The sequence below is a fragment of the Talpa occidentalis genome, unplaced genomic scaffold (genome assembly GCF_014898055.3).
Source record: "Talpa occidentalis isolate TD23 unplaced genomic scaffold, MPIMG_talOcc4v2.1 talOcc4.16, whole genome shotgun sequence".
In the NCBI taxonomy this organism is placed as follows: Eukaryota; Metazoa; Chordata; class Mammalia; order Eulipotyphla; family Talpidae; genus Talpa; species Talpa occidentalis.
In genome coordinates this window covers 58,921,411-58,948,472 of record NW_023601653.1, presented here as the reverse complement: position 1 = coordinate 58,948,472, position 27,062 = coordinate 58,921,411, and the positions used below count along the sequence as shown (strand labels likewise).

Here is a 27,062-nt window from a genome sequence, read left to right as displayed (position 1 = left end):
AAAATTATCTATATATTTACCTTTGAATTAGCAACTCTGCTTTTAGGAATCTAGGAGTATTCCTAATGCTAAAGATAATCCAGGAGAAAAGAATGCAAAGAGGTATGCACCAACCTATTCTTTAGAACCTATTTGTCAAAGCAAAAGTAAAGAAAATACCCGTATGTCCATCAATATGAAACCAGTGAAATACACAGTTGTTCATCACACAACGGAGTACTATATAGCTATAAAAAAGAAGGGAATTATTTCTAATACAATTATGTAGCAATTCCCCAGTTATATTATGTGAAGAAAGCAGGTGAAATAAATGAGACTAATATATTACTATATATATAAGAAGAGGAGGAAATTCATAAATGCATAAACACATGTATATATGTATAAATTTTTAATATATTCCTTTATTAAAAATGGAAAGATTGGGCCGCCCTGGTGGCACAGGTGGTTGAGCGCAGGCCTGTGAAGCTGTCTGCAGCCTTCGCAGAATGAGTTCAATCCCAGGCAGGCCAGGATGCTACCCACATGGTGTAGCAGACCTCTCTTGCCTCACCTGCTGCTCCCCTCAGCAGTGTATTTCAGTCAGTCTGCCTGTTCTGCTCCCCACTCTGTCTCTGATGAATCCTCTCACCCCCACACACCTCTGGTCTGTACCCCAGTTCTTATGTGCAAAAATAAATAAATCTTTTAAAAAACATAATAATTTTAGTGTTCATCCCCAGAGATTATATAATATAAGATGAAACTGCAAAAAGAATATTGACACTGTTTTCAACAATCCAGTTGCTGAGTTAGTCTCATACAACAGAGTGTGTTTTTTGGGATAAAGCAAATGTGCAAAAAAAAAAAGTCACTGTCATTAAGAGTGCGGAGAAGTAGAAAAATATTGGAGATTTGATAAGGTTAAGTAAAAATCCTATAGGACTGGAATTGACTGGGGTATAGTATGTCCATAATGTATGTCACCTTAGAAAGAAAGAACATTTTCTAGCTTTGTGTACTGAAAAGACCTAGAAAACTGTAATAGACTTAGTAATTAATAAACCATTGCCAGTATTGTAGTCTCTAAGAATTATAGTTCTTTGGAGAAAAGTTCAAGGAAGGAAATTACAGACTCTCTTGTTATACCAGAAAGCAAGGAAGCAGGGACAACAGCATCTTGTCTGATGGACTTAGGAGCCAACATGAAGAGGACCTCACTGCCCAAATGTAGAATAATTTGAGCATTAGTAATTGTAGTGGACTGAAGTTCATCGAAAATTTCCGTGAATTACTAGTAATATTTTTTTTAAGCCAATGAAGTTTTGGAAGAAGTTGAAGTTCAACTCATTAATTTGAAACTCTAAAAATAGAGGAAACAAATTAGACATTTATCTTCTTTTTCTTACATGAGCTGTACCTCTGTGTAATTTAATTCTTGATGAGGAGTTAGTTCTCTCTATAGAATTATTTCAGCTAAAAAAAGAGGAGGAAATATAGAATTTCACCACCTTGCAACCTTCAGTGAAGTAGCGGATTTAAGACAGAAATGATCAGTGGCTGCTGACAAAAACAGAGATAATCAGACATTCTGCCTGTTGATTAACATATTTAAGACCATCTGTGAAGGAATTTTGCCCCCCAAAATCTAAATCTGGTCAAGCATCTAGGTTTATCAGGTAATTTATAGGAAATTCAGAGGAGAAAAACTCAGTGGATGATATCATTGGATTTAATTAGCAAAACAAGATTATAGGAAATGACCTATGAAAATCCAGGTTTCTTAAAAAAAATTGAACACAGAGAGGAAGGGGGCATTTATATGGTATAGAACATATCTTCCATTTTGAATATATGGGTCTTATTTGGGTTTGATTTGAACAAAATGTAAAACAAAACAAAATTAACACATTTATGAAACGGAAGCAATTAGAGAGATTTTAACAGTGAGACGCTTTTTGTGTGTATGTGTGTTTTGCGTGTGTATGTGTATGTGATAATCACAATGTGATTATGTTTTTGAAAAAGTAACTTTCATAGAGACACACATACATTGAAAAGCTATAATGTTTAGTTTTTACTTCAAAATTACCAGCTGGGTTGGGGAAAAGTGAGTGGAAAAATAATGATAATTGCTGAAGCTTAGAGCTGGGTAGGTAGAATTTATATGTATTTTTTTCCTTCTTTTGCAGATGTTTAAAGTATTCCATTATTAAGACTTATTTTTAACAAGGTGAAAATAAAAGAAGATAAGAGATTATTTGTATTCTTGTAGACTACTGATATCAAGTGTAATAGCTGGCAGAATTTACAAATTCTGTGAGTTTGAAAGAAAAGTAACAAGGAATTAAGTATGAAGATAAGTGTAAAGTGAGATTTACTTACATTTTTCTGGTTGATAGATCAGATCATAGTGCATCATATGAAGAATTATCAGAGCCATAAATGTTGAAAGAAATGGAATAAGTAAAACCAGGACCCAGGCCCCTGCGTGTTGGGTATAAGATATTCCCAGAAAAATTACTGCTGCCTTTAGGTTCTTGATCCAATAAAACCTAGGGTATACAGACAGACAAAAATAAAAACATCACCAAGTGACTTCAGATAACCATGGCTAATCTGGGTGCTTTCCTATTAATTTAAGCTATAAAATGGTGGCATGGTAGCTGAATTAGATTTTACAAATATTAAATCTGATTAGATTTTTTTTAAGATTTATTTTTTATTTTATTTATGCATACAAGAACTGGGATATAAGCCAGAGGTCAGGGGGATGGTGAAAGAATTCACCAGAGACAGAGTGGGGTGCAAAACAGTTGGATTGACTGAAACACACTGCTGAGGAGAGCAGCGGGTGAGACAGAAGTCTGCTACGCCATGTGGGTCAGCTCCCAGGTCAGGGATCGAACTCATGCTTTGGTAGCTGGCGACAGCTTCATAGTGCTGAGACTCAACCCTTGTGCCACCAGGGAGGCACTAATTAGATTTCTTAATAGATATACACATCAACTGTATCCATTTCATTGTCTTTGTTTCATTTCTGTTTAGTATAGATAATAGAAAGAATGTGGTCTTTTTATGTAAAGCAGAAGTTGGAAAACTTTTTCTGTAAAAGGCCTATTAATAAATGCTTTAAGCTTTGCAGGTGGCCGCATCTCTATAGCTATTGGCCAGCTCTGCTTTGTGGTGCAATGGAAGCAATGGTGAAGACGTACTGAATACATCTAATCAACCTAAGAAAGATTACACTATTCAAAAGTGAAATCTTTCTATTTATTCAGAGTACAGGAAAACTCAGGAATACCCAGGCTGTATCCAGACCTTGCCTTAAACCCAAGAAATGTTTTCATCTGTAGAAAATCTTCAGTTTCTCTTCCAAACCATTAGTATTACAAATACACATGCCCCAATAATCTGGTTTGCAAGTTCTGGGAAATAATCTCTAACTCTCACCCTTTTATTGAGTCTAAATTAAATACAATGAAATTTACCCACTCAAGTCTATAATTTTATGAGTTTGGGTAAATAGCTAAGTTGTGTAAAAACTAATAGGTCTGAGTTTTTGAACAGTTAACATTGTCACTAAAAATTTAAGAGTTTAATGGATTAGATCAGGCCCTCTCACGCTAAAATTATGACCTGCCCTTTGATTAACTTCTCACTTATAGATTGTCAAGCTTCCTGATGGCAACACCTTATTCCTTATCTCTACTTCTTTGTCTCCATGGGATCAGGCACAGTTCTACATTCCCGATAAATGGATAATAAATAACTAATTGATGAACAACATGGCATCTCATGAAAAATCAATCAGTCAAACAAACAGCAGCATGGAAAATAAAATTCTTAATTATGACCTCGATTATGATCAAATGTCAAACATGGCAATGCTCAGCAAACTTATTTACTGTAATCCACTAATAGCAATTTGTTTATCACAGTGTAGGTAAGATTGAAAGTTAGAATTTTCTAGAACAGTTCAATAGAGTCCCTAGGCTCAGCTTCAGGTCATCCTTTCATGCTGTTGCAAGCTCACATTTGAGGTGTGACTGTAGCAACACAGAGACATTGGAACAGAAAGCAATGTTATAATTCTTTCCATCTTTAGGAAACCAGTTTTTTTTTTTTTTTCAAATGTTAAGTACTGCTGAGAAAATCTTTAGACTGAATTTCTCTAAAAAGGGTCAAGGAAAATTACAATTATTCTAAGACTTAAATCTTGTGAAAAGTATTTGGGTACCAAAGAATTATATGCTGAATATCTATGTATAGGAAGAGATTTCACGTAAAGTGCTAAATGTATTTAAACAAATACCCCCCAATCTATTTGATTGTGTAATTTTCTGAAAGAATTGCCTAGTGGTCCAGGCATGTTTTATATATGTCTTTGTTGATCCATGGACAGGACAAACCATAGATAATTAAGGGTGAAATTGTATATGTATCAACTATAAAAAATAAAAATCCACAGCCTTCAAACTCACCATTAAGACTCCTTTCATCTCATAGCTCACTAGCAAATTGAATATATAAAACACCTTTCACACAGAAAGTCAGAGAGCAAAGCACTAAAGCAAAACAAATACCAGTGATTAAGGAAAATTGAAAGCAGCAGTAAAAATATGTTTCTTTAGTCTACTTTTAAATACAGACTGGGAACTGCAAATAACTGGGAGTACAGATAAGTGGTATTTTTTTTTTGTTCACATTATTCTATGGTATTGAATACAAATAAGGTGGGGGGGGAACCTTGTCACTACAAACTGAACAATCCTTTTGAGATTATTTATCTTAAACATTCACCTTAGTTTATTTAGTAATAAATTAAAATTTACTCAAATATTCTGTCATTCCTTAGACTGACCAATTTTAACATGCTTTCAAATTAAGTGATTTAGGAGAGGTGGTTCAAAATGGTCTTCCCTAACCTAAAGAGGTATCCAAGAGAGGAGTCACACTTTCAGGTCTTCATAGCATCGGTGTGCAATTTAAAGAGTTCAGATAGAATATTTTACTATGCATTGAACAACACTGGGATAATTTACCAGGGGATTCATGACCCTTCAATGGGACACAACTGAATTGTTTGGAAGAGTCAATGAAACACTGGAACATTGATTTTTGTGGTGTGTGGCTATTAGGGTTGTTTCAACATAACCCTAAACCCATTGAAATATTTAAAAGAATACTCCAACAATCACAAATTGGGGGAAAGAAGGAGAAAATGGAAAAATTATAATTTTTATTTTTTATCTCTAGTTTATTTATTTATTAAAGATTTATTTATTTATTTATTTATACAAGCACTGGGTACAGTCAGAAGCGCGGGAGGGTGAGAGAATTCACCAGAGCCAAAGCAGGGAACAGAACAGGCAGATGGACCAAAATACACTGCTGAGGGGAGCAGCAGGCGCGGCAGGAGAGGTCTGCGCGCCATGTGGGACCCTCGCCTGGCGGCCAAGGATGGAACCTGCGCTGCAGAGACTGTGGGCAGCTTCGCAACCCAGCGCTCAACCACTGCGCCACCAGGGGAGGCCCATTATCTCTAGTTTATTTTTCAACATTGATGTTAAAGAAAGGGCAGTTTACTAAAGGAAGATTATGACTTTGGTGAATAGATGGCAAGATTAAACTAAAGTCTATATTTTTAATGAAAAAAAAAAAAACTGAAGGGAATGCTTCTCTTTTTCTTGCTCTCCCTGGCTTACCATTATTTAACTTGTTTTCATTGCCTTTCTTTACTTCCCTTTCTTTTCCTAACATCCCCATTTTAGCATTTGTTTTATTTTATTGTTTTCTCATTTCCTGAGTTTATGGCCTTTAGGTTTATTGATTAAGTAAGTCCCCACTCATGCATCTACCAAACATAAAGGACCAAGGAAAAAGAAAATTATCATATGGTATCACTTATAGGAGGAATATAGGGATGCTGAACAAAGTGTCAAAAAATGAAAAAGAGAGACAAAACTTGCAGGTAAACCATAGATCTGAGGCATATAGTAGGGGAGGAGAGAGGGTCAAAACAGGAGAGGGAATTCCTGCTATGAGTGAGACCATCCAGTATTTTTTCTTTTTCTTTCTGACTTATTCTGCTGACTTATTTCCCTTCTAGCTCCATCCATGTTGCTGCAAACTGCATGTGTTTATCTTTTTTGATTGCTGAGTAATATTCCATTGTGTATATGTACCACTTCTTCTTGATCCAGTCATCTCTTTTTGGGCATTTGTGTTGTTTCCATAGCTTAGCTATTGTAAACAGTGCTGCTATAAGCATAGGGGTGCAGGAAAAAGACTAATTAGTACAAAGTAAAAATCAAAATCAACAAGCAACTATAAGCCAGAGACACTCTACAGGGGTGGGGGCGGGAAGACAATTGTATGGGGAATATAACCAAAATGAAAATGCATACATTGTGAAAAAAATGAAAAATGATGTAAGAATTATATAAAATAAAATATTAAAAAAATAAAATAAAACCACAAGTCTGCATTAAAAAAACACACAAACAAACAAAAAACAGGAGAGGGAAGAGCACAAGGGATTATGGTGATGGGTCATAGGTGCTGTGGTGGTGGGAGAACTGTGAGGACTACACCTGAGGGGAGAAATCAAATACTATATAAAAATGAACAATGATGTAAGAAAATTTAAAAGTTAAAAAAAAATGGAAAAAAATGACCAATCAGGGCTTAAGAAAAAGTAAAGGGAACACAAACAACAAGAAGTGTAAATAATTTGTTTTTCCTTTTATTCCCTCAATATTCTTCATTTTATATGATTGTAGGTGTTTGGAGACAAATTCTGAATCTATTTCCTGAAAGCTTAAAGTTTTAGTAAAGGCAAAGAAGGAGGTATCCATAGTTATTAGGATCAGCAGGGAAAATGTAGTAATTCCATCTAAAGTCCAGGCAAATAGATTGGGGGAACACGTCTACTGATTTCTTTTACTCAAAGTTATGTACAGACTTTTCATCAATATGCAACTCAGGGCATACGTTGAGTATTAATTAGTATTAACAAGTTTATGAACTACTTTAATTTTGTGGGCTGAAATGTACCTTATAAATTATGATTTTATTATTGCAAAATGTGTATAGACTCTTAATTTTCTTCTCAAGGATTAGGTAGAGGGCCTCCCCAGTGGCCTAGTGGCTTAAGTGCAGTGCTACATAGCTGTCCGCAGCCTCTGCAATGCGGGTTCAATTCCTGGCCAGCCAGGGAGAAACCCACATGGAGCAGCAGACCCCTCCTGTTTCACCCACTGCTCCCCTCAGCGGTGTCTTCAGTCTGTCTGCCTGTTCTGCTTCCCGCTCTGTCTCTAGTGAATTCTCTCGCCCTCCTGCGCCTCTGGCCTGTACCCCAGTTCTTGCATAAATAAATTAATTAATCTTAAAAAAAAGTATTAGTAGAATTTCTTGATTAGGTAGCTTTGTACATGTGACAAAAAATTGTTATATGAGTCGTAAGAAACTTCCAAAGCAGCCTGGCACACAGTGAGTGTGCTCCATCAATGTTTTGATTCTTTGCAACATTATCTCAGATAACATCTAGAATAAATGCCTTTTCCTTATGTCTCTGGAATTGTTTGCAGAATTCTGAAGCTCTTGCTAAAATTACACATTCTCCAGCTATTATCCCAGAAATTTGTGATCTAGGAAGTTGTGGGTGGAGCCTGGGAAATATTTTTTTCAAAAACTCTCAAGTGGCACCATCTGATATTTGTTTTTCTCCTTCTGACTAATTTCATTTAGCATTATCCCTTCCAGTTCCATCAGTGTTGCTGCGAATGGCAAGAGGTTTTTTTTTTGATAGCTGAGTAGTATTCCTCTGTGTGTTCGTGTGTATCACATCTTCTTAACCCATTCATCTGTTTATATGCATTTACAAATGATTCTTAAAATTAGGCCACACTACTCAAGAGCAGTGACTCTCAAACCTAATTACTTAGGCAGCTTAACAAATATCCTGGTCTCTGGGTCACGCCTCAAACTAACATAATCAGGACCTCTGGTGGCAGGGCCCAGGCATCAGGCTGTTTTAAGAGTCCTCAGGCGGTTTTCATGCATGTCTGGGATTGGTTATCACTGTTCTCGAACTACACTCAAGTGACTATTAAAACAGCTCTGAAAAAATGCTATGGGGTAATAAATTTTTACTTCTACTATTTCCCTAAGATAAAAGATATAAAATTCAAATAAGTAAGCATTTAAACCAGAACATTTTATATGAGATGGATATCAAATAAGGCTAATTTGAATACCTCATAATTAAGAGTTCTGGCATGGAAGAAAGCAGTCTCTAGACTTTTCTAAGAACTTTACCAACATTCTATTTGTGTCTCTAATACATGCATAATTCACTCTGATAATTGGTTTGCAACATGCTATGATATACAAATGGAATGCAAATTATCAGGTGAAGTAAATAAAGAAATGTGGGGAAAAAATCTGAGTTTAATGGTGTTAGAATTTAAGCTTATGGTCAAGAACAGACTTTATTATCCACCTTTTTTGCATTCAGAAAAGATTCTGCATAGCCATGTTTACCTAGCTGATATCCAGTGGAGACTCTTAATTGTATAGCTCAGATTTTACAAAATGCAGAAAGGGCCAGGTTCTGATCTGGATAACAACACAAGGATTTTGGCAAGAGATGTACACCTCTTCATTTCAGGGAGTTCAGTTTTATTCTTTCAATGAGGTACATAGTTGAGGAAGATCCAGTACCAGATGGTAATGTTGGCTGGGGGTGGTTTTCTCACCTATATTTGGCAGCCCTGCTCAGAAGTGGTGCTCTCAATGCCTAAGACTTCCAGTCTATACTATTTAACATGATCACTGGAAAGCCTTAGGTAGTACAGATGCAATGGAACATCTCATTAAATGTCCTTAATTATGAACATCTGACATCTGTGCTGAAATAGAACTGGATGCAGACTTTGAGTGGTTAGAGATTAAAATTGTGTATTGTTTTTAAGTCACCACTGAAATTCATTACACAGCCAGGCTTATAATTTCTAGAGGCAATTCTGATGTGGAAAAATAGATGTTAAGTTAATGGGCTGCCCATTTTAAAGATGGCCTTAGCTTCAATGGGTTCCCTCTTTCCCAGAATTTATACAATGATTTTAGCCACTGACTTTTTATTGAATAATGATAATTACAGACATCATGATTTGATTACCTAGAATGCACTAGAACATTTAATGCATAAGCTATACTATGGCCCCCCACACCACCAAGGTATTCCTCTTTTGTGGGTGGGGGACCCAGGGCCCTATGTGTTTAAGAAACTTGCCAAAGAACATATCTTAAGTGACAAAACCAAGATTCTGCCAGGTGTCTGACTGCCCAGCAGGGTGTCTGTCCACCTTGCCATCAACCCCTACAGTATTTACAGGAATATAATTAACATTCATTTTTATAAGCAGTAATAATCAGCTGTTTTCATAAAAGTTTCCCTGTAATTTAGTATTTAAACTTAAAAAAAAAAAATAGTTGAGACTACCAGATTTCATCCTTCAAGATCTTTACCATCCAGGGCCTCCCCGGTGGCGCAGTGGTTAAGTGCTGGGTTGCGAAGCTTCCCGCAGCCTCTGCAGAGCCGGTTCAATCCCCCGCCGCCGGTCGAGGGTCCCACATGGCACACAGACCTCTCCTATCTTGGCCGCTGCTCCCCTCAGCAGTGTACTTTGGTCCTTCTACCTGCTCTGCTCCCCGCTCTGGCTCTGGTGAATTCTCTCACCCTCCTGCGCTTCTGACTATACCCAGTGCTTGTATAAATAAATAGATAAATCTTTAAAAAAAAAAAATCTTTACCATCCAAATAGTTCTTATCACATTAAAGAACAGCACCTTATTCTTCATGTACATTTCTTGGTGCTTAAATTTTTGGTTTTTAAACACTGCATGATTCTTTTTATCAGAGATTTTAATGAACTTAGAAAATAATAAGAAACTAAATTGAAATGTGTTCATCCTAAATTTGACCTGGCTCCTCACAACTGCAGAAATTCATTTTCACCCTACTCTCCACCCCCTTCTCCAAAGTCTTAAAGCACACACCCACTGGGATTCCCCTCCATTTCCCATAGGAAATATTTCATTCATATAATGTCTCCTTTGTAATCAACACTGAGAAATGTCACTTTGATTAAACACAACTCTGAATGACTAAGACCACAGTACAATAAATTCTCCAGAGCTATCTTTCAGAACAACTGATTGCTCTCCAGTCTTAATCCTCCAGAGTCTTATTTAATCAAAATGATGTTGCTAATTAAGGATTAAAACCTCCGAATAGAATAAAAAAGAAGGATTTTTATTTCTCCTTTGGGCAGGTCAAGGAGGCAGAATTTGCTATAAGGAAGTAAAGAGTCCCTTCCACCTTTGGTAAAACTGCATTATTCTCTCACATTTGGACTTAATCCAAAGTAGGCCTAGTACTTTGTAATATTAATAGAGGAAGAGAGAGAGAGGAGAGAATTGCCTTGGAAGCTACATATGCCTAGGCAATATGTATTCCAAAATTTTTTCATTCAGTGCTTTTAAGTATGAATTTTCTTTAAATATTTTGTCTTTTACTCTCTGTATATTCTTTGTATCCACCGTTAATGTTGACAAAAAGACAGAATAATTTAGAGAAGTGTTGGTAACCCATTTTATAGAAAAGAGAGAACAAAGACAATGTACCACAGATCTGTTTGACATCCACGGCTGAATAATAATAACAACCAGAAAATTCTCTACTAAATGCTCTAAGATCAGGATTTCAATTATATTCTTGAATTTGCATTTAATAGTAAATTTGGCTCCTTAGATGTAAAAAACAAAGTGAAGGAACAGATAAAAACAAACCAAAACAATCCCTTGAAATCTGGCAGCAGAACTGAGTCTAGGGATGCACGGAGTTGGGGTGGCTGGGATCAAAATGGGGAGAGGGCCCAATGGGCTGTGGTAGAGGATTCTGGGCACTTTGATGGGCCACATGGTGTGGTAACATGCATTTGCAGAGTTGTGAACCTGTACCCCTGAAACATGCAGTGTTATAAATCAATGTTGCCTTAATAACCATAATTTAGAAAATAGTTGGCTTTTTTAAAATACGTAAAATTGTATGAAACTCATTGGGAGAAACTATGATTCTCAGAAATGTGATTTAATTTGGGGGAATACAAGCTCAGGTATTGGGAATGAAGTAGATGTGAAACAGAGGTACGGCACTGGTTGATGTTTAACAAATTGTAAAATATCTTTCTCATCATCTCTCTGCACTGGCCTGTGAATTTAGAATCCCTGCTGAATTAATCCATTACAGTGTAGATGTAACTGATAGTAACAACTACATTGATTGATCTCCTACTATGTGTCAGGTTCCCTGCCAGCAACATACACATTATCACCTTGAATAAAACCTAAGAAGACATATTATTATATCCCTGCAGAAATGATTAAAGTGAAGCTTACATAGAATAAATGACTCAGCCAACATCAGGCAGCTTGTGTTAAGTGGAGTGGAGACCCCCACCCAGGACTCCTGGCTCCAAAGTCACATTCTATTCAGTATGACAAGCCACACCACACTTGTTTACTTGGAGGATATATTTATTGATGTGTTTTGAGAAGGTGCTGGTAAGCTGTGTGGGTCTGTACCTGACTCATACCTCCCATTAATACTGACTGAGTCACTGTCACATTGTCGCTTTACCCACTGCAGTGACAGAACCTGAGGCATTGTCATCAAAATGGAGCTAGAGAGCAATCACCAGGAAGTCCCGTGAGGGAGAGCAATGTCAGACACCTTGTATTCTCTCCTCACTAGTGCAACCTACCAGTTGAAAAAAGACATTGGTTTCCGTGGTCCGTATTCCTGAAGGCTGGAGGCACCCAGTGGACAAATGATGTCTCTTATTCCTCCGATGCCCAGGCAGATGGCCCACAGTGCTATGTAAAACAACCTGCTCTGCTCCTTTTTTGGAATGTTGTTGATCAGATGGTAAGGGCCTATATAGAAATCCTCTGAAGGAAAAGCAACCACAGATAATAATGCAGTGCCTGTAGGGAAAAAAAGAGAATAAATATGGCAGAACCCTGTTGAATCACCAAACCACATCATAAACGAGGCTTTTTTCCTCTGAGAGTAGTATTAGGATGTGATGTGACTAAAATATTTGTTAATCGTTGCAATGCTGGAGATAACATGAGTTTCTAAATGTGAAAATTTTCTTCAATAGGTGTTTTAACTAACTCAGAGTCATAGATTTCTTTCCACTTGACCCTGAACTGTCTTTTCTCTCAGAATATATAAGCAAATCAGGCTTGTTTTAGCACAATTAAAGCAATGCAGAAATGCATCAGATACGAACCCAAAAATGCCTGTAACCCCATCCCCAGAGAAAGCCACTGTTAAGCAGGGTTATTTGTTCTCAACCAGCGGAGTGATAGAAATGCAGTGATCGCAAACATTTCAGAAAACTGCTAAGGAAAACATTTTAAGAAGAACATTCGTTATTGTAATTAGATGAGAACAGAGCTTCTCTTTTCCTTTTCTAGTTTTCTTTCTTCTTTTAGTATCCTTTTTACTTCTTTTGAAGGATTGCCTTCCTCAAGATGTTCAGAACAAGTCCTCCCAAGACAGGCCACTCTGGCATCTGAATTTTGTTGATCTAAGGTCCATTGAGGCCCTGTAGACTGACAACAACTTTTAATTCATACCCTTTACTACCTAGATGGATGAAAATTGGAGGTATTACCCAAATTAGGATTTTTATCAAAAAAAGCCTTTCTGTTAGAGAAATCTATCTGTATGGCAAGGCAAACCTCTAGTTATAGAGCATCTGGTCTTCATCATATGAGTCTCATTCCCCTCTTCTCTCCCTGAAGCCCTAAGTGTCTAACGCATTTATCAGCTCAGGATTTTATAGATATATACACACACACACATATATATATATATATATATATATATATATATATATACCCTCATTTTGCTTCACTTCTATTAGAATCAATATCCATATAGATTCCCTGTATTATGTAATTATATTTGTCCTTTTCTCCAACTAATCTGTCTTATGTTAACTTGATTGCTTGACCAGTCAACCCTAGAAGAACCCCGAGGCATAAGAGAAATTTCCTATTTGACCCTATACTCTCATTTCTCACCTGGGGGGGGGGGGCGGAGGCTGGTGAGAGGCTTGTGAGTAAAAGATGGAAGGAGAGGGCAGAAAGTGAGGAAGAAGGGTTGTCACTTCTCACTTCCATAGAGAGTATACTGTATTTTCCTTGTCCAGTAGAAATTACAATTCAAATCCATATTTTTGTAAGCTCTTAACATTTTGCAAACTATTTTTGCTTATTGTCTCATTTTGGAAAAAGGAGTGACATCAGAGGCTAGATTTTCTCATTACCATATTTTTCTTTTTTAAAGAAACAGGTTCAGTGAGGTTAGGTGACTTGCCTAATATTACAGAGTAATCCAGATGTAATCTCCCCTTTCTTAGAATTCCTTTGGTCAGGTAGTTAAATCATCAGTTCTCTTTTTCCAGTTTGATTAGTGAAAAATGGCTTTTCCATGTCAGTTTTTTCATTTGGCATTCACTTTGTTTAAATTTTCTATATAGTTGCTTTATGAGGTTATTTTTCTCAATGAGACTATAAGGTTATCAAAGCCAAGAATTGTGTATGTTTGCATATCATTTACAGTGACTTTTGCAACATAAAGAATATATGTGCATGATAGCTATTTGGTAACTAGACCCTTTAAACTATTGGGTTTGAAGTGTTTCCTGTAAGGTTAACAAGATGTGGAAATAACTGATCTCTTTCTCCTCCCTACCCCCAAATTAGTCTTTATCTCTAGAAGTGTAATGTGAGACCTGACTAGGTTAAGGGTTATCCAAAGAGGATGAGTAGAGGAATTATTATTTGCAGTAGTCATTATTTAATGACAAGGTACTTTCAGTGGTAACTTTGTGTAAATTAGGAAGGGGCTTTACTTCCATCTTTTGAAAAAATGTTGTAATCTACTTATTTCATTAGGTCAAAACTTTGTTGCTATGTGCTGTAAAAATTATGTAACAAAATACACAACTCTCTGATGTGTCTCCTCTGTGACATGTGCTGTTGTGCACTGCATGAGCCGCACACCTGTGCTTGACACATAAGCAACAGCATTTGTCATGTCCCTTGCTATTTTTCTGGGGGGTCCACTATCCTTTCTCTTCAGGAACCAGTGGAACTGTTAGAGAAGGCAGACAGGCAAGTATATAATGTGGTAAATGCAAACCTACATGTCTGATCAGAGTGTGGTCAAGCACAGAGAAGCAGGCAACAAACACTATGTGGGTCTTAAAAGAGTAACACAAGCTTTCAAATCTTGGATTTGGGATGTAAAGATAAAGTAAAGTGACCATCTCAGGCAGAGAAAAAAGCATGTGTAAGATTAGAACTGAAGGGAAACAGCAAGGAGAGGCTCACAACCCTTGGGGTACCATTGAGACAGTCTGGAGAGAGAAATTTGGGATAGATGGTAAAGTTTATAAATTATGATTTGGACTTTATTTTTAGATAAGAGAGTCAATCTATAGATTAAGTCTTCAGAGATTCATTGTTGTCAGTAGAAAGATGTGTAGAATGGACTCACTAGCAGTTTAGTAAGAAGACTGTTGTGATGGTCAAGATAAAGAAAGCCTTATTTTTGAGCTAAGGTTGTAGTAATTCTAACAAAAGACACATCTCATTCGTGGTGACTGGTTGCAATTTGATGGCACCTGTGAGTGGGGGACACAAGGAAATAACTCTCAGCAAGAAAATAAATGGGATTGACTTAGGTCTTGTGCTTACCAAATTCTAAAGTTGGGATTTAAGTCTTAGTCTGATGCCTTAGAAGGGAATTTAGACTGACAGGGGATACCATGCTAAACAAGATATTACCCAATGCTACTGATAAGCCTGGTGCCAAGTTAAAAAGCCTAAATCGCTCAAGCCTTTACACAACTCTGTTTCTCATCATCACTCTCATTCCTACATGACATATCTTTTACTTTTTCATTTTCTCTCTTTCTCTGTGTAGAGAAAAGACTGCTTTCTTCTATGTTGCAGTCCCAGATCTTGGAACAATAACTGGCACTGAGTAGTCAGTGAGAAATCTTTGTTAAATGTTAAGTGAATATTTGCCTGACAGTGACTTCATTATTATTTTGCAGAAGTGAAGCAGGGAGGAAGTTTACAAGCTTGAAGAACACTCTTGTTGTTTCAGTGAGTGCTAATATCACCTACCTGATTCTGTGTAATATATTGAATACCTAGTATCCATCCTTTCCTCATGCATCTGCTCCCCTGTCCCCCAAACCCACATTTCTGCTGCACAGTTCAGTATTGGTGAATAGCACACTGCTCTCCCAGATTCCTTGGCTCAGAACCTCGGAGTTAATTTTTGCTCCCTCATTATATTTTTGCCCTTATTTAGTTGCCAATTTTTAATGATTTTTTAATACATTCTCTCTTGGGTTGATACTTGTCCATTGCCTAGGCCATCTCCTTGAGCTTTTCTGGTATCTCTCAATTTTTTTTTAAACATTTATTTATTTTTATACAAGAACGGGGTACAGGCATGGGAGGGTGAGAGGATTCACCAGAGACAGAGCAGGGAACAGAACAGGCAGGCTGACAAAATCCCCTGCTGAGGGGTGCAGTGGGTGAGACAGGAGAGGGAGGTCTGCTTCGGCATGTGGGATTCTCGCCGGCTGACCGGGATCGAACCCGTGCTGCAGAGGCTGCGGACAGCTTTACAGTGCAGTGCTTAACCATCTGCGCAACCAGGGAGGCCCTCAATTTAACTTCTGACTGTGGATGTCCATACTGTTTACTGAAGAAAAGAGTTTTCTTAATGTATCCATCGTATCTTTAGTGACCCTTCATTGTCTGGAACAACACTTTGGAATTTTCAACATAAACTTCTAAGCTATTTGTCTGCCTCCTCAGTATACCACACCAAACAGTCTTGATACTCCCCCAGCACTTCTCAAAATCATGTCACTTCCAAACTTCCGTGGGCATATTTATTTCTCTTTATGTAAAGAAGTACAATAGTGCTTGAATGCATTCATTTTTAGCATATAGCCATAGTTCATAAATAGAAATCATGTCTCTACATCCAATCTTAATTACCATATGACTAATCAAAAGGCCACCTTTGGTGGAAACATTCCTCCATTATCCTACATGGACCTGAAAAATCTCTCTAGCACATTTCATCTTAGTTGTAAAGCAAATGAATTCTGTTTCACATAGAATTGGTCACAAATTTGGGTTTGATATAGGAAGGAGAGAGTGTTCTAAGTAGAGAAGACATAGAAAGAGGTAATTATTATAAAATATAACCAGGGCAACAAACAGATATCAAAGCATCCTGCAAAACACACACACACACACACACACACACACACACACACACTTACCAGCATCCCTCAAATAATACAGATAATGAAATAAATTGAAACAGCATTCTTCATTTATCACATTTTATGCCTAAGAATCATGTAGGAATAATACAAACTAAAAATCCTAACACGATTCAATTAAATTTCAGAATAATCCAGTCAGAAGAAGCCACTCACCTAGAAAATGTAGAAATAAGCAAATATACACCAGTTTGTTTCTCCCCAGACAGACTTCAGCAAACCATCCAGCAAACACAGGGGTAAGAATTGAAGTTCCAATAAAACACAAATTCAAGATGGCTGCCTGGTAACCACCATAACCAAGCTTGATCGTGCAGAAGGGGATCATATTGCAGACGATTTCTGAGAAGGTGAACCTCTCACACAGATCCACTAGAAGCAGACAGGTTTCAATCCAAATTTTTTTCACAGAGTATGATGAAGAGAAGTAACCCCTATGTCTTTTAGTTTTCTTTTTATCAATGCTGTGATATAAGGGTTCTTCCTCATTAGTTATTTCAAAGTCTTTAACAGGCATGACTACCCTACTTGAATACAACTTATGTTAGTGGTTTGAACTTGGTTCTTTTATCCCCATCGCTCTAATGAAGGAAAAAAATAAGATCTTTGCTTTGAATTTCACAACTACATGCTAAAGTTTCGTAAGGTTTTTTGCACATAAATGTTGTTCATTTTCATGGTCCAGGAGCCCAGGAGAAGAGGCTTGAGGATTTAAATGTTCATGGTAGCCCAGTGTAGGCAAATCTGATTTGTTTGTCTAATTACTTAGGGACTAAATTAGGCTCTTCATCCAAAATTTTATCGAATTATGTGAATCCAGTTGCATATGTGCGGAAACTCATCTGCCTCACACTGATAAAGGTTTAAATACTGAGGCAGAAGAAGCAGTTTTTCAGGAGAATTTGAGCACTAGATCAAGAAATAATTTGAGTCTAATAATTTCTGATACTTTAATTAAACAAGCCAGAACAGTACCAAGAGATAAAGCGTGAAAGGAAATCTGTTTTGAGGGGGCAGAATACCTTATCATTATTACATTTCTTGTTATTTTTGGTTGGAATTCTGATAAGAAAGCTAATTAGGTAACAAAAGTGCTAGTACATTTAGGTAACAAGCAGAGTTTGCAAGAAAGTAATTTAAGTGCACTAATGAAAGGAGAAAATATTAAACAAAACCTTCTTCCTTTAAGTTGACCCCATGCTTGTAGAACAGGCTCTCAGAGGAAATCAGAATCAAAAGGTGCTATTTGACTCCTTATTATTAGTCAGCAGCAGGGGTACAGCAACCGTCCTACACATGCTTTGGGGAATATTGGATCTGGTATCACCCTGACCCTCCAGCTGGGTGAGTGGATGCTAGCATTCTATTTTGGAAAGCAGGAGGGCACCAATTAAGCTAAAAAAGCAGCAAAGAGAACACTTTAACATTTAGGGGTTTAGCTGCAAGGACATAGGAAGACAAGGGAAGGAAACTATTGGGTCAAAGTCATAATAATTCAACATATAGGGGGTGAATATGTTATTTTCACATTGGAGTCAAAAGCAATAGAATGATAAGGGTTTTTGACTCTGATTCTTATCTTTTGACCTGAGAAATTGGGAGCAAAGCACTTTGTTTTGACCCTTTCTGATAGCCTCATTGTAATGGCATCTATTTCCATCTATGCAGCGTCACACCCCGCCCCCCTCCCCCGTCCCACTTCTTTAGTAACAATTCCCTATTTTTCCTTTGTGTAGAGTGATCATGCAATTTGTTATCCAAACTTGGACACTTTTGTGAGTGAGCACGAGGCTATATAACAGTTATTCCTGAAAAGGAGGATATAAGCTGGGATTGTCTGGGGCAAACTATCCATCCTCCCCCTCCCTCGTGGTCATCCTGCCTTCCTGAAATGACTTACATTTGTTGTAGGAGATCCTAGGGTGAGGGGTGGGATTGTTACGGTGCAGGTGATCTGCTTGTAGTCAAAATTGCTTTTACTCTTTACCCCAGAGATTTTGATCCAAGTGAAATAACTCAAGGACAGATGTAGTGAAGACGATGGAATCAGATGACAGTTCCCAAGAAGGAGCTGCCCTTGAGGTTCTGGTGGAGAACTCGGTGTCTCTCTGGTTCTCCCCCTTGAGGAGGTATGATTAGTTTTTTCTTCTGTAAAGAACACAATGTCCAATTCATCTTGATGGTTTCTGTGGCTTGCAAAGGGCCCAAACAATATTTTGTATGTCTCTCATGTAACAGGAAGTCTAGCCCTGTCATTGGCTCCTGTATTTAGCCAATGCCTGACCAAGAACTCTGTAGTGGTATTGTGCACGCTGGAGAGGGCTGCCCCTTCCCAGGACTGGTGGTGATTGTGTTTGAATTCTTTGGCTTCTCTGTGTATCCTTGCCCAAGAACAGGTCACAGGTGGGGGAAACTTGGCATTTGCTGCATGGAGTTGAAGCAATAGGGAAACACCTCTTTCTGATTGGTAGGTCTCAATACCAAGCTCAGAGTGAGCTTAAGGACAAGTACCAACTCCACTTGAGAATAACACTTGTCAGGAATATTGAACGTCATCCTCCTTATCAACAAACTGAGCCCTTGAGTGGGGACTTATGCCTACTTCACTTTCATATAACTCACCTCAAACACAAGCTTGTTCTCTTCCCTGCCCCCTATCCTTCTGCTTCTCCTGATAAAGTAATATTTTCCCTCCAGTACAGAAACAGCATATTTAGATTGGATACAATTTAGAAAATATTTTAAAATAGAAGAAAAACCAAAACAGTAATTGTTTTTAGAGCATTGCATTCCATGGCTCCCCTCCCCTGTGCCTATTATTTTATTAATAGGTCTTAAATATTTAAATTGTGTGGTTGTATACAATTACTGTATAGTACATTTTCTATCTCTTTGGTAGGTAATGGGATAAGCGCTTTAACATGCCATTATGAACTCTCTGTTAGCATGCATTTTAATAGTTGCATTATGATCTATTGTTCACTTAACTATTCCTCCATTTTTGGTTAGTTACTTTTGTCTCCTATCATTTAAAAGTCAGTTTTTCTTTAACTGTTGACCATAAACTCACATCTAAAAGAATAAATAGCATTTATAAAAATGCTGGAATGACTTTTTATGCAAAATTTCCCTATTCCCAGATAATATTCTTAGGCAAGTTTTTCAGAAATAATATTACTGGGCTAAAATGGGGGAAAGTTATTAGGTGTCTTCATATATAACATTAAACTGCAATGCAAACTCCAGGAATTTCTTTTTTAATTGAAAAGACTGTATAGTTCAGGGGGTGCAAAGGCTTTCATTTATGACTCAGATTCATATTAGGAAGATAAAAGTTATAAGCCAACATGTGAGGACATAATGTTGATCATACATATAGGAACTGGAAAATGTATCTTCTTTAATAGAGAAAATTAGAGGCCCATTTGATGAACTGGTGACCTTTCCTGTTTTTTTTTTTTTTTTTTAACTGAACCTCTAGAACAGGCAGACATCAAGTGCTGTAAGGGTTGCATTAGAAACACACCAGAAATGCAAGTCTTGTTTTTAAGGGAACTATTTTTAACTATACAGGATTAAAAAGCATTTCTAAAAATATAGAAATGAAAAAAATGAAAAACCACCTCTATAAGATATCTCCAAGTTGTCTGTGAATTTTGAAAAAAACTCTGGTATCTTTTAAAATGATATTATACTGTGTTGCTCTAATGCTTTCAAATTTTATATGTATTTGCAGAAAAATTTTTCATAGGTTCTCTAAACACTTAATAAGCATTTTAAAGAAAGAGCTTTTCTAACTCAATACTTCTCTATAAATGCTATGTACAAATGTCAATTGAAAGTCTTTATTCTTTTAGGTCTATTGATTCCATTTAATTCCATTGACTATGAGGTGTGGTGACTGGTTTAAAAGCATTGCCAGGAACAGGGGTGGGGTTGGTCTTACTATAATTTCATTATTAAAAATTATGCGTCAAAGTCTTGGATGAAATTTTTGCTTCCTCATTAAAACTGTAAAGTGGAAAAGAAAGGAACATAGTGGGTGACATTTTTTTGTTTTGGGAAAAGGACATCTCCTGCATCATAAACAGGCTCTGGCAATAGTATGCTTCCTATACCCCAATCATTCTATCCAGTGTGAAAGAGAATTCTTCAGCTCCTAGCAGACGATAGGCTCACACGATCCCAAGAGATAGAAAATGTTCCTTTCTTCCTTTCACTGAAGCTCACTGAGAATGAAGGCCATTGTAACCCTAAGGGTTTTTCCTCCATACCATACAATGACAGTTATGAAATTTACTATTGCATTGAGCTCCACATAGAAGGTATATTTGTAGAAGGTACAGTGAGTTATCAACCTATGGCACTTGGCTGGACCACAGTTCCCAGATATTTGGTGAAATATTGTTCTGGATGTTTCTGTGACGGTGTGTTTAGATGAGATTTACATTGAAATTAGTAAGCTTCAGTAAAACAGCTTGCTTTATCCAATCAATTGAAATTTGAATAGAACAAAAGGCTGGCTTCCCTGAACAGGAGAGAATTCTCCAGCAGACTGCCTTTGGGTTTCACCTCCAACATGGATTCTTGCTGGCTTTCCAGCAGTTTGCTTTTCCTCTTGAACTAACCCTGACTATACAGATACTAATGCAGACACCACTCATATCATCCCTCTTTTTCTTTCTATTTTAATCATGAAGGAAACACGTTAAGAGTTAACTGAGACATTTGTCCTGAGTTCCTGGTAAGTTGATAGACACATCCATCTAGATTTCTACTAAATATTGAAGCTTATCACATCCCTTAGCTTATTACCTCTTTTCCAGTTTCTTCTCTACTTTCTCTATAGTTAATGACATCATCATTGACTCAACTATTCAAAATAAACTCTTTTTTCATTTCTTCCTTATTGATTGCATTTACCTTTTTCTAGAAATTGTTTATATTGAGTCTCTACCTGTGCCAGGCATTAACCTGAATTTTTGAAGCTAGGGAGTATTGTGAACTCAAGATTCTAAGTATCTCACCAATCTTTCTTTTAACTTCACTATTTATTTTTAAGATTTATTTATTTATTTATACAAGCACTGGGTACAGTCAGAAGCATGGGAGGGTGAGAGAATTCACCAGAGCCAGAGGGGAGAGCAGAGCAGGCAGAGTGACAAAATACACTACTGAGAGGAGCAGCGGGCGGCAGGAGAGGTCTGCACGCCATGTGGGACCCTCGCCCGGTGGCTGGGGATCGAACTGGCGCTGCAGAGGCTGCGGCGGGCAGCTTCACAACCAGTGCTCAACCACTGCGCCACCAGGGAGGCCCATTACTTCACTTTTTCTATGCTGATCTTAGTGTGAGCTTAACGTTTCTCTTCTGTATTACTGCTACCAGTGTTGCTTCATTCCATCTCAAACCTCCTTTGTACGTTCATTGATCTTGTCCTCGGATTGTCCTGATTTTTGCCTCATTTATATTATTTACTTAATAGTCCTATTTAAAATGTTTTATATTTTAATGGGGAAATTTTAAATTATTACCAAACATGAAATAACTTGCTACAAAAGAAGGTAAAAATAAATATAATAATACTAATTAAAAATTTTGAGCTGGTGGAAGGTGAATGAAGCATGTAAACATATGGACGTGTGAAGCTGTAACCCCAAATTGTATATTTATGTAAGTTAGTAACAAATCAATAAAACTTGAATGAAACAGGAGTTGGCAGTTAATACTTTTCTTGGTTAGACTTTGTTCCAAATATTTACCTTTGTCACCAGCATTTAAAGTAGGTGGTATTTTGGGCCTTCCCTGGTGGCGCAGGCAGTTGAGTGCAGCTCTGTGAAGCTGTCCGAAGCCTCTGCAGTGCCAGTTCAATCCCGGCTGGCCGGCGAGGGTCCCACATGGCGAGGCAGACCTCTCCTGTCTCGCCTGCTGCTCCCCTCAGCAGTGTATTCATCAGTCTGACTGTTCTGTTCCCCACTCTGTCTCTGGTGAATCCTCTCACTCTCCTGCGAATCTGGCCTTTACCCCAGATCTTGTATAAATAAATAAATCTTTTTTTAAAAAAATAAAAAAAAAGTAGATGGTATTTTTATGAACCCCATCTTACGGTATGAAAACTGAGGCACAGGATGTAACAGCTTTTCAAGGCCATTAATAAGTATTAGTGTAGGGACTTAAATCTGACTAGGTGCTCTTACTCTAGCGTCTATGCAGAACAAATGTGTTTTCCTTCATATGATGAAAAAAATTCACAGACCACGTTCAACTACTTTCCCACAGGATTCCAGATGAGTTAATTCCCAAACTATGTGAATTAATTCCTAAACTATGCATTACCTAAAATCATTTCCAATTTCTTCTATTTCATTTACCCTAAAACTTTCAGAGATTTTTTAATAATCTGAATTTGATCTATTTGCTCACTTGCTTAAAGTCTGTGAACTACCCTTTAAACTATTCAATCAATTTCACAATTTTCTGTTGGCACATAAGATCCTTCAGGATCAAGTTCTTGCCCTGTGCTGAAAATCTCCCTGTGCCAGGGTTGGCTGGCATGCCCACAGTTCCACGACTGTGCCAAGAACTTCCAGCTCTTTGTGCTTTTTCACATGCTTTTTCTTCTGCCTGGGTTACTTTTCCATTCACATAGGGACCTCTTTTCATTCTTGTACCCTAAATTTCATAAGTACCACATCCTCAAGAAAAGTTCTACAGATTCTCAGAGATGTCTTCTTTGTATTATTGAAACACTGTGGACATCTCTTTCTTTGGATACATATTATATTGATGTGTTCTAAATTAGCTGTCATGCCTATTTTCCTCACTGACCTTGAATTCTTTGAGAACAGATACACCCCAGAAACAACTAACTTTCACTCAGACATAGTTCTGTAAGAAGTGTTGCTTATTAATCTTTCTAATCTGCTACCAGGATCTTGACTCTGATCACTGAGATAAACCTCTTTGATGCCTATATATTAAAACATTTTGAATGAGTGAATGAATGTCTAATTGAGTTCTTAGATGAATAAATGAAAACTCAAGAAGCATTAGTATGTATTAGGTGGACCCTGTCTGACTACTAACAAATACTTACTAAGCACCTATTAGAAGTCTGACCCAGGGGACCCCATGCTGACAAAATATCAACCTCACTTAATGAGGTTTCAGTACAATGAGAAGTATCAACCATTTAGCAGAACTACAGTCTAGTGAGCTGTTTGTTGTGATGGAGGAAAAATAAAGTGCCCTTCGTCAATACTTGTACCTCAGCCCCAGAAGTCCAGAGAAAGATTTCCATGGAAGCAATCTCTATGTTTGAGTCCTCTAAAGGGATAGAATTTGGCTTGAGAAAAAGGTACAAGTTGAGGGTTCCAACGAGAGCATACTCTCTAATGCAGAGCATGTTACTCTTAAAGAACCAAAGAGGTTGTTGTTAATGGTTCAAGGCAGATGCAAATTTAGATAGTCTTGATCAGGAAGCCACGGGATGTTAGGGAGAAATGAGTGGTGAAGCTGAAAAGAAGAAAAACACAGATCATAAAAGACTTTATGAGAGAATTTTGACTCTCTTAAAGTCATTTCTTGTTTATATGCTGCACTTGTCCAGATGGTGAATTCCACAATAAATCAAGGTATAAAGGGCTAAATCTTTCAAGGTCTGAGTATGGGTTTCAGTTAAGCAATATTAACAGGACTCGATCATTTTTCGCTAATGATTTTACTACCATGACCAATGACAGTACTAGTCTAAACATCGAAGCAAACATGAATGGAAAAATATATCTAGATTTGGAAGCAAATTGAGACCAGAATCTTTTTTTTTTTTTTTTTTTTTTTTTTTTTTTTTAGCAGAGAGAAAACACACTTTAACGCAAAAAGCACTGAGTTCACCGGGAAAATGTAACAATTCTAAATTTGTAAAATACATTTAATCATTATATGGAAAACAAACATTTATGAAACTACAACAAAACATAGACAGAGCCACAATCATAACAAGACAATTTAACACATCTCTCTGAGGTAGCAGGTCAAGCAGACAAAATATCTGAAAGGTTACAGAAAATTTGAATGGCATAATAAATAATTATAAAATCTGTAGTACACACTTTTCCCTAGACCATAGAACATTAGTGAAAATGGACCATTTATTTTTATTTATTTATTTATTTATTTAGGAAAAATTGAGTAATTTTATTTTTCTAATTTTATTTTTTTAATTTAAATTTTATTTTTATATTCCCTATACAATTACAACTCCCTTATTTTGACCCCAGTCCCTCCTTTCCCCGCACCCCCATACCCTATAGAGTACCTCTGGTTCATAGTTGTTTGTTGATTTTGATATTTTCTTTCTTATAGTTATTCTTTTTCCTGGTCCCTTATTTAAGTTTTCTAGATTCCTGCTATGAGTGAGACCATCCGGTATTTTTCTTTTTCTTTCTGGTTTATTTTGCTGAGCATGATCCCTTCCAGTGCCATCCATGTTGCTGCAAATTGCATGTGTTTATCTTTTTTGAATGCTGAGTAATACTGCATGGTGTATATGTACCACATCTTCTTGATCCAGTCATCTATTTTGGGCATTTGGGTTGTTTCCAAAGCTGAGCTATTGTAAATAGTGCTGCTATAAACATAGGGGTGCAGATGCTCTTTGGAATTGATGTTTCTGTGTCCTTTGGGTAAATACCTAGGAGTGGAATTGCTGGATCGTATGGAAGCTCTATGTTCAGTAGGTCCAGAAATCTCCACACAGCTCTCCATAGTGGTTGGACCAGTTTGCACTCCCGCCAACAGTGCAGGAGAGTTCCTTTTTCTCCACACCCTCGCCAGCATTTGTTGTTGCTAGTTTTTTTTAATATGTGCCATTCTCACTGGTGTAAGATGGTATCTCATGGTAGTTTTGATTTGCATTTCCCTGATGACAAGTGATGTTGAACATTTTTTCATATGCCTGTTGGCCATTTGCATTTCCTCTTCAGAGAAGTTTCTTTTTAGCTCTTCTGCCCATTTTTTGACTGGGTTATTTTCTTTGTTTTTGTTGAGTCTCATCAGCTCTTTGTAGATTTTTGTGATCAGTCCTTTATCATTAGTGTTGGGTGCAAAAATGTTCTCCCAGTCAGTGGGGTTTCTCTTTGTTTTTGTTATTGTCTCTTTTGCTGTGCAGAAGCTCTTTAATGTGATGTAGTCCCAGCCGTTTATCTTTGCCTTCACTATCACTGCTTTGGGTGATGTGTCTGTAAGATGTCTTTAATGTGCATATCATGTAGTGTTTCGCCTGTATTTCCTTCTATGTATTTTAGGGTTCCAGGTCTTATGTCTAGTTCTTTAATCCATTTTGAGTTGGTTTTTGTGCATGGTGTTAGGTAGTACTCAAGCTTCATTCTTTTGCAGGTAGCAAGACCAGAATCTTTTAAACTGATTGTTGATGTGGCATCAAGGATGCTCTTGCAAGTACCTGGCATAGACATCTTGGTGAATAGTGATGCTGTTCAGTACAAAGGAAAGATCTGGAGTTTAGGAAGATATCTAGTGCATATCCAATAGGTGGTGAAGAAGGGGAATCAAATTTCCGCGTGTGTGTGTGTGTGTGTGTGTGTGTGTGTGTGTGTGTGTGTAAGAGTTACCTCTTGCTTTGAGTGGAGATGAAATAACCTCCAATGACAGTTTAGTAACAGTGTTAGACATTCCCAAGGCAAGAACAGCTTAGAACTTTACTAATTAATCACCTATGTTGAATGCCATTCATATTTCATGAGAATTTATGGGGTCACTATGCCATTCCTATGCAAATCCCCTAAAGAAGGCAATAGAAGATGATCACCAATGCTAAACATGAACTGTGGAACAAGAAGAAACATTTTTGAGAAAAAGTGAAAGTTGTTATTAAGGTAAAAAAATGGATATGCCTTAGGTGTTTGAAATTAATTACAAAATGTCAATCTAATTCAATTTTAATTTTACTTTGTTTGAGTCACTTTCTTTTTTATTTCTTGTCTTTGTGTGAACTAAACAATTTTTTATTTTAACAATGAATTCTATTTTCATTAAAAGGAAACTATAGCAATTGGATCACTTTGTTAATCAATGTAAAAGTAAAACTGTTTCCTTGTCATTCATTTTGGAAGAAGGTTTTTCTTGCAGCAATTATAGGAAATATATGTTAAGTAGAAATAATTAACCTCTATAGTATTTGCATTAAAACTTAGGATGTTGATGAATGGTAAAGCCCCCACTTTTAACCAGTCATTTTCTTAGAGTATCACCGTGGTCATAAATTAACAGACCTGTTTTGAAGGAATGGTGACTCCCTTGAGGAAGACATTTTACCATAGTTGGAGGGAGGACTAGTAGTAAGATTGGTGACATTTGATTTTAAAAGTTGATCGCAGGTTCAGATCCACTATCCCTTAATTTCAAAACACACATTTATATCTGAAAGAACCGTGTTGGTCAACTTCTTTGTTCTACACTATTTTACAACTGAATGTATGAGAGGTGAAGTGACTGATCTGAGCTAACTTAACCAATTAATAGCTTGTCCTGCCATAAACTCTGAACCCTTTACTGCCAATTTCATTTTTCTAACACTATATTTAGGTAAAAAAATCTGTAACAGG

General features: G+C 37.1%; 1 protein-coding gene and 1 long non-coding RNA gene across 4 annotated transcripts in view; one reads left to right on the top strand and one right to left on the bottom strand.

Moving 5' to 3' along the window:
* LOC119247668 (uncharacterized) overlaps window positions 1-16,786 on the top strand; it is a 224,305-nt gene extending 207,519 nt beyond the window's left edge. For 2 of the 3 annotated variants that reach the window (XR_005125801.2, XR_008552259.1), the window contains 2 exons: window positions 15,186-15,237; window positions 16,648-16,786. This is a non-coding gene — a long non-coding RNA (uncharacterized LOC119247668). The remainder of the gene's footprint in view (window positions 1-15,185; window positions 15,238-16,647) is intronic. The other variant, XR_008552260.1, reaches the window with a different exon arrangement.
* Window positions 1-16,959, bottom strand: part of SLC15A5 (solute carrier family 15 member 5) — a 72,610-nt gene extending 55,651 nt beyond the window's left edge. The window contains exons 1-3 of the mRNA XM_037514285.1: window positions 16,599-16,959; window positions 11,811-12,033; window positions 2,365-2,534 (exon numbers count right to left, since the gene is read on the bottom strand). Coding sequence (XP_037370182.1) covers window positions 2,365-2,534; window positions 11,811-12,033; window positions 16,599-16,959 — 754 coding nt within the window. The remainder of the gene's footprint in view (window positions 1-2,364; window positions 2,535-11,810; window positions 12,034-16,598) is intronic.
* Between the last annotated feature and the right edge of the window lie 10,103 nt (window positions 16,960-27,062).